Genomic DNA, 8,235 nt, shown 5'->3' on the forward strand with positions numbered 1-8,235 from the left:
TTTCACTTTCTCTTTTTGAATTAATGCCTGTTAAAAATCCATAAAAATCTGTTTAGGTTACGGATAAGAAAACCTTAGTTTTTATATAAATATTTTTCTATATTTATTACTACTGAGTGAACTGAATGAAAAAAAATATAAAAAAGTGGAGTGCACCTAGAGGGTGATTGGATTATTAAGGAGTATGAAGTTGTCTGTAAAACTGTTCAATAACCTTGTTGCTTTTTCAACTTCAAGCCACGAAATCAACCCTGCAAGAAGTTCTGGAATAAAGCTACGACTTTCAAAAAGCCACTACAAGTTGATTACATAAAACTGAGTATTAAGTACGCAGGTAGTACCTACAACTCAAATTGTTGACCGTGCTGTGAGCTGGGCGCCTAGTGTGTGTGTGAATTGGCCTTTAGCATATTAACGTGTAATTTTGGGGTGATTGTGTCGTTTGAGTCCCGCCCATAGGCAATCACAGTCGCAGAATATCCCCCCGAGGGATGTGCTGTGACTGTTCCACACAAATGGACACCTATTGATATCATGGTAGAAATTGTCGTGCAGGGAAACCCTAGTTACAGGAGAATCTAGAAAATCTCTGCTAATAAAAAAAAGCCTGCACAGCGGAATGGCGCGTACCGGGCAGAGGAATTCCCATTTTCTTGGTATAAATAAGACTGCCCAGATTAAGTCAGGACAGAGTCAGTCCCGTTTTTTCCCCAGGTTACCTTCTGTATGATCCAGGTTGTGTTTATGGACCGCGCTTCGGTTTACTTTCAGTGAACAAAACCCGGCTGACTCCAACTTTTAATTATGGACAAAAGTGAATTACATTTTCGCCGTTTCGTATGTATATATTTTCGTTGCATATCCAGAACGGTTGGCTATAGAAAAACTATGTTTAGCAAGTGCCAAGTGGTTCCCGAATTTAAGGGTAAGTCCCATTTAACTAACCAAATGGGTATTTCGCGCTCATTTGGGAATTGTGGACTATTTTACCCCCGTTTTTCATCCATCCTTTGCCGCTTAAAGATCTAAGTTTCTCCCCTTAAGCGGGCCAGAAATTCGGCAATTCCTAAACCCACAACTTCCTTAGGCCGTTAATTGATCGCATTTTGTTTAATTTCGATTTTTTTATTTTCAGATTTGAATTAAAATTTTAAATTTTTCTTTGCTGATTCCGGCCAAATCAGCTGGCATGCCTGTGTGACGAAGAATTTGCGAACTTTTATTTATTATTTAGCATTTTAAGTTTTGCTAAATTTCTTTCTCATCAAGCCAGTTGGCTTTTTGAATTTGTATTTTGTTACAGCCCGTTGGCTAATTTTGTGAAACTTTTTGGATTTCGCACATGTTTTCCATTTTCAAATGCCCTACAGTCCTTTCGATAACGCACTAACCAACTGTTCCAAAGTGTAGAAACACACCCTTCAATTCGCATATCATTAACCAACACCCGGGATTTTATGAAGTTTGTTTACAAATGAATATGTTCTTACATTTTACTATTTACACATTTATTCGCTTGTATCTCGTCTCAAGTGCATATCCTTAACTGAAAGTTTTGTTACTATGAGCGTGCGGTTGGATATGAGAGAATGTAAATTGCAATGTATTCTAAATACTTATTAAGCAATTAAATTAAAAAGAAAAGTCCAACTAATTGCAACCTTTGAGAACAAACCCAAAACCACAAGCACCAAACTAGAAATGTCAACTGATTCAACGTTAAAAGTTTCAATAATTTAAATTGGCAAACTTGTGACGTATTCCCGCGCGCTCTCCCATTGGTCCAAAATTACCAGGCAATCTACAATGTATGAACCACAGAACACCTCTGAACCTGTAAATTTCCTATCTTCGGGTGTATTTAGATATGAATAACACGATGCGTTCTAATCATAACCCCAATTTAAATGTTTTGACAAAGTAATAACTTTATGTGAAATGTTCTTACAGTACGCTTTTGAAAATAAAACTGAATGAGGCTATTAAGTTTGGGAGAGTCAGTTCACCACCAGCTCACCATGGAAGCATACACTGGACATATACTCACTCTAGCGAACAGTATTATTGGAGTGAGCATTTTAGCTATGCCATACTGTTTCAAACAATGTGGAATTATATTAGCAATTTTCATATTACTGCTCAGCAATTTGATCTCAAGACTCTCATGCCATTTCCTGATAAAGTCAGCTATTATCGCACGAAGAAAGACATTCGAATATTTGGCTTATTACATATTTGGGAGGCTAGGAAAGTTCATCATTGAAGTTGGAATGATTGGATTTTTGATTGGAACTTGCATAGCTTTTTTCGTCGTTATGGGTGACTTGGGACCAGCCATCGTGTCTGAAATTATTGATCAAGATTCAACTAGCACAATGCGAATATCAATTATGTTAACACTAGCTGTGTTTTGCGTTTTGCCCCTCGGTTTGCTGAAAAACATTGATAGTTTTTCGGGAGTATCTAAAGCGACGATCGGATTTTATGTGTGTTTAGTGCTAAAGATAGTTATCGACGCGGTGCCCCATATTTTCCGTGGGGACTGGATCAATAAAGTGGAACTTTGGAAGCCAACTGGCGTTCTGCAATGCCTACCAATATTTTCTATGGCTTTGTCTTGCCAGACGCAACTCTTCGAAATCTACCGGATAGTAAACAACCCCAGTTTAGAGAAAATGAATCACGTCATTAAAAATGCTGTAAATATTTGCACTATAGTCTATTTCTTTGTAGGGGTCTTTGGTTATATTGCTTTTTCCCATAAAAACTTTAGCGGAAACATTTTGCTAAGCTTCTCCTCTTCTTCATTAACAAATGTTATAAAACTAGGTTTCATATTGTCAATTGCTTTTAGCTTCCCACTAGTTATATTTCCGTGTCGTGCAAGTTTTCATTCATTAATTTATAGACACATTATTCCGTTCCATGAAGGCACTGCTGAGTATATTCCAGAAGCTAGATTTAAAGGGCTTACATTAATAATAGTATTTGTGTCTTTGTTAATTGGAATTCTGATTCCCAACATTGAATTTGTATTAGGATTAGTAGGCTCTTCCATAGGCATAATGATTTGTGTTTTATTTCCAGTAATGTGTTTCATAAATGTGTCTGACAAAGATAACAATGAAAAACTTTTGGCAAAATGTATTCTATTTATTGGGATTATTTTGATGATATTGGGAACTTACGAGAACTTAAAAGAGTTGAATCAAGTCCAATCATACCCTGTAGTAACAAACGTAGAGAAGGAAATCCTAAACATCGAATATACCCCACCTCCCATCAAAGAACGCATTAAAACAGGCGACGTAAAGCTGAAAGTAAATGAGAGCAAACCAGAGGTAATAAAACTTACCGATAGCCCAGAAATTAGACATGAACCACCTCAACCTGTAGAACCTCAAGACTCTCAACATGATTTAGAAGTCGAGCTGGAGAAAAATAATTTAAGTATAAAAGAGCATGTCAATAAAGATAAGCAAATTGTTGAAAATCAAGTTAAAAAATCCGATAACATAAAAACGTTGCAAAAAGATAACGGTTTTGTGGAATCAAATAAAATTGATACTGGAAAAATTTCACCAGATGCTTCGAGAAATGTTGACAATGTAGACGTGGAAGCTATAAAGAAGGAAGGCAAAGAGGCACTTCTTCAAGGCCAAGACGAAATTAACGACTCTCATCTGAAAGAGCACAAGATATTGATTGATAAAATCCAAAAACAAAATGAAGTACAGCAGGAAATTGTAAAACAACAGAAAAAACTGATCGAAGTAATCGAAAAACAACAGGAACAAAAGGAAAATGACGAAAAACTAAAAGCTGAAATCAAAGCTGTTAAAGAGATTGAAAGTATTGCATTGAAGGCCATAGAAAAACTGAGTGGTGATATAAAGAAAAATGACCAAATTGTGGCAAAAGTGCAAAACGATGTTCTTCAAAAAGTTGATGCAAATGTTGACAGCTTGAAAAGTGCTCCCGATAAAGATACCAATAAAACTGAGGGTGAACCTAAGATTGAGGATCTGAAGTTAATGAATAGTGTTCTAACTGCAAAAATAAAAGAAAATAATATAACTCAAGAGAATCCACTTAAAGATGAAGTGAAAATAATCGAAAACATGTTGCTGCCAGAACAAAAAAATGCACCAAATGTTTCAGTCAACGTAGTGGCAAATAAGGCAAATATTCCTGATAAAAGTGAATTATTGTCGGAAAACGCAGTACCGGATGTATTTGACAAAACTGCGTATAGAAATATGTTGCCTCTGCCATTAGTTGTCTATCATTTCGACCAAAACAGTAAAAGTAAAGTAAAAAAAAGAAGGACTAATGTAAATAAATCACGGAAATTGGATAAAATTAATGCCAGAGCTGATGCTGCTAATTTGTCTAGTGAGGAGGTAAAAGCAATGAGACGGGATATACTAGCCTATGACATTTTTGGGGATAAATAATACGTTCTAATAAACCGCACTGATTGTTTACAGAAGGTAGACACATGTTATGGCTGCGAATTCAAAATGTGAGCAAGAATTATTGAAATAGTAAAATATGTTTAGGTTGGAAGAGCAGTGCCTTCTGATAAAGGCATCTTTATCAAAAGGCAGAAACTGACTAAAATTAACTTAACAAGATGTAAATAGATTAATATAAGTATAATGTTAGATTGTTTAAAATCTGTGATTTCCTACTAACTACTTAAGGTATTGTTTGTAGCTATAGGTATAGATTTATTTTTGAAAGTAACTGTTTGGATATGTTTTAGACAGGAGACTGAAGCAGATAGAGTTAGAGGAAATCTATTGCAAAGCCTGCGGTATGAATGAGGAAAAATGTCAATAATTTACAATAAATTTAGTTTTTAAAAACTCTGTATTTGAAAGTATTCCTACTTATGTTTATATTAAAGGAACTTACAGACACCGTCACGTAATAATGGTTATTTCGTAACGAGAAACGATGTGCAGAGAAGTCCGCAATTGTTTCGAGATATGCACAAAATGGGTTTTGAAAAATTTTGAATTGGAACAACATATTTTAATCAGAAATGAGAAAGCGGATTTTTGCGGCAAAGCAAAGAGATACTCAACCAACTAAATCACTAATTTTTTTAACATCGGCTTGGATTTGCACATATGTATTATGTATGTATAAAATTTAAGCCATTTTATTTGCACCAGTTATTGTTTTAATAAATGCGTATATTTTTTACATAAAAAAGTTCAATTTAGCTAATAAATTTGCAGTAAAAATATCACAATTTTAATTCCAGTAACATAAAAAACCTTTTGGATAATTTGTCACAGAGTGCATATATTGAGTTTAACCGTCCTATTAAATTACTCCCAGGAGGGCAGTATGACCCTCATGATCGCTTTCTTAAAGTCGCCATTCATGCAGGCATGCCGATCGGCTCATTTTATTGCCCTCAAATAATATTCATAAGCCTTCTAGTACATAAATGAACTGAACAACTCGAAATGAGACCAGCGCAAGAGAAGAAAAGAAATAATCCCTTGTCTCTGGTATGACCCTCATGATCGCTTTCTTAATTTCGCCATTCATGCTGTTGCGATTTGCATTAATCAGTAACAACAAAAACCGATTTAAAAAATATGAGGTGTGAGATGCAAACATATGAACTTATTCAGATAACATATACATATAAAGGTTTGAAACTTTACAAAACTTTTTATCAAAAAAGTTGTAAAGTCGCAAACTATACAGGCTGTTATTTAGAATTTGAAGTAGAATTTAAAAATGTAATAATATATAGGGTGATCCATTTAAAATAAGCAGCTATCAACTATAGCTACTTCCGGTATAACCGGAAGAGTGGCCATTTTGAAAATATTTTAGATCACTTACCGCAGTGACTTCGGCACACTGTTCAAATTTCAAATTTGCGCTATTTTTCAAAAAAAGTTAACAGCTTTTTTAGGACGATCTAAAATGTGAAAATCGCGTTCTAAATTACCTATTTTTCCAGTATCAAAATGTGTAAAATACGAGTATTGTAGGAAATATGTATATATTGATTTATTGCTAAAATAGCCCTTTTAATATAATGAATTAGAAGGAATGTAAGCATAATTGGTGGTTTTTGCTTGCTGACTTCATAAAATTCCAGGGATTATTGCAGAAGATACAATACGAAACATTTTAGTTAATTTTCTGGGAATCAACCTCCATGGTATTCAAATTTTAAAATGTGGCTACCTTGTAGATGATCCCTCTACTAAAAAAATGTTAAGTGGGTTTCTAGGGAAAAGATGTCTTTCTGCTACTATTCACTCATTGAAATATACTACTTTTTGATAAAATAACAAAGAGCGCAATATGTAGCCCAGAATTCCAGATTATCTAACAGATCAACATTTTGGTTTCAGTTTTTGTTAGCTTTGGTCAGATTGCTAAACTGCATATTTTCAGCATAGAAAATTTTCTTTTATGAATTTTAAGCCGATGTCCTTACCAAAACGGGAATTCACCCACATATATTTGCTACTTAATTTGCTAGAAATTTGGTAACCTGTTCCAAAATGTTATAAATAGTTATTTTCTATGGTTTACTATTATACATAAATATGAAAAATCATTGGTTATAAACTATTCATTTTTTACTGTGCAGCTTCGGCGGGGTGAGAGGTATAAGCAATATTCACAATAAGCATCACAGCAATAGAAAAAACTGAAATAAAAGTCTCTAATTTGAGGTAAATATCCAAAAAAATATATGCAATTTCCTATGGTTTTAAGATATATGACTACTAAAGTAAGTTAAATAAATTTCGAAAATGTGATGTTTTGTTTCTCCAACCATAGTATGGTGATGTCACGCGCTTTAAATACTGTTGCAAAGAAATACGTCACTGGGAGCTCTCCTCTCAACGGCCCTAACTGAATTAGCTTCATTGTTGTTAAAGAACTGTTTGTTACCTACTGCCTTTGCCAAATGTTGATTAATTTCGGGATTTATGATGAAAACAAAAATTGCCCATATCTGTTTGCTAATGGTTGATGTCGGTTGAGCTTTAAATAATTGAGAAAATTCAAACTTAGCGCCTTATCCACATTACCCGTTCTGGCCTTGAAAATATGACATTTGAAACTTTTCCATCCCCTCCACGGACGACGCAGGAACGTCACGCCTCATGTCAGCCGTCGAATTTAGTTTACACAAATAAAAAATGTTTCTTAGTTTGCCTATGTAGTGATATTTAAACAAAAATGGCGAATTCCAGCGATTTCTAGTTCCGAAAACCAGTCGGGCCATTCAATTACAATGTGAAATCGCGTAGACACGTTTTTAATTTGGTAAAGAACAGTTCGTTGTCGTATGGGCGGGTTCGGAAACGGTGGATGATGTCGATACTCTCTTGTTTATTGCCAATGTGTGTTACTTGCATTTAGATGCAGGATTCGCTTAATTAGTGCAAATTAATTTGACCGCGTTTAATTATTACTCATAATGTAACTTATCAATTGTGGTCGGCGCTCTCTTTCTCTCTCAGTTTTTTCCTGGTTTTCATTTGAAGAAGCAACATGTGACCCCAATTTGACATTTATGCCCTGTGTATCAACCCCTGTCTGCTTTGTGCAATTATGTACTGGATTTAGTGTTCACTTTTTTACAATCAAATGTAACAATTCAGTGGAGTGTTCCTAGTTGTGAACGGGTAAGTGTAGCTACTGACATTCAATTTTTAAATAAAATCACAGACAACTCCACACAAATACGCAATCCGTTACTTACTTTCAGTTAAAAATAACTATTTTTCTTTGTCACTGCTTAATGCCAGTTTGCAACGATCTTTGTTATTATGAATTTCATTTGAGAATTAAGTACTAAAAATACTATAAAAGTTTTTAGCATAAACATTAATCATCTCACAGTCAAGAAAAGAAGTATATTTCGTCGCATTCTACATAAACAATTGTACTTTTTTGTAAGCGAAATTATGGCAAATATTGGTTGATTTAAACGTTGGTTGAATCTAGTGAATTTAGTATAATTGTCGTTTTGTTTAATCTGAAGTTAACATACATAAGCATTAGCGCTGTTTAAACAGATAAAAACAAGTTCGTGAACAGTGCATTATTGCCATTTGTAATTGTGATAAAAATATTCCTCAGGGGAGTCTTGCGATAGCTTTACTGCGAATAGGACGTGCTCGGTAGGAATCCGGACATTCCAATCGAAAAAAGTTTGTTTTGTCGATAGTAAAATTT

General features: G+C 34.5%; 2 protein-coding genes across 8 annotated transcripts in view; both read left to right on the forward strand.

The window, feature by feature from the left end:
- Nucleotides 1–1,843: 1,843 nt before the first annotated feature.
- Nucleotides 1,844–4,931, forward strand: LOC109543930 (putative sodium-coupled neutral amino acid transporter 10). Its single transcript, XM_019913872.2, has 2 exons — nt 1,844–4,525; nt 4,769–4,931. The coding sequence occupies exon 1, from the start codon at nt 1,974–1,976 to the stop codon at nt 4,455–4,457; it is 2,484 nt and encodes an 827-aa protein (XP_019769431.2). The 5' UTR covers nt 1,844–1,973; the 3' UTR covers nt 4,458–4,525; nt 4,769–4,931.
- Nucleotides 4,932–7,129: 2,198 nt separating this feature from the next.
- Nucleotides 7,130–8,235, forward strand: part of LOC109532989 (unconventional myosin-IXAa) — a 25,872-nt gene continuing 24,766 nt past the window's right edge. For all 7 annotated transcript variants that reach the window (XR_007282427.1, XR_007282429.1, XR_007282428.1 and 4 more), the window contains exon 1: nt 7,130–7,682. The gene's annotated coding sequence lies outside the window, so the exon portion shown is untranslated. The remainder of the gene's footprint in view (nt 7,683–8,235) is intronic.

This window comes from Dendroctonus ponderosae, unplaced genomic scaffold (assembly GCF_020466585.1).
Source record: "Dendroctonus ponderosae isolate FM_Combo_2020 unplaced genomic scaffold, Dpon_F_20191213v2 Dpon_F_20191213_1, whole genome shotgun sequence".
Lineage (NCBI taxonomy): Eukaryota > Metazoa > Arthropoda > Insecta > Coleoptera > Curculionidae > Dendroctonus > Dendroctonus ponderosae.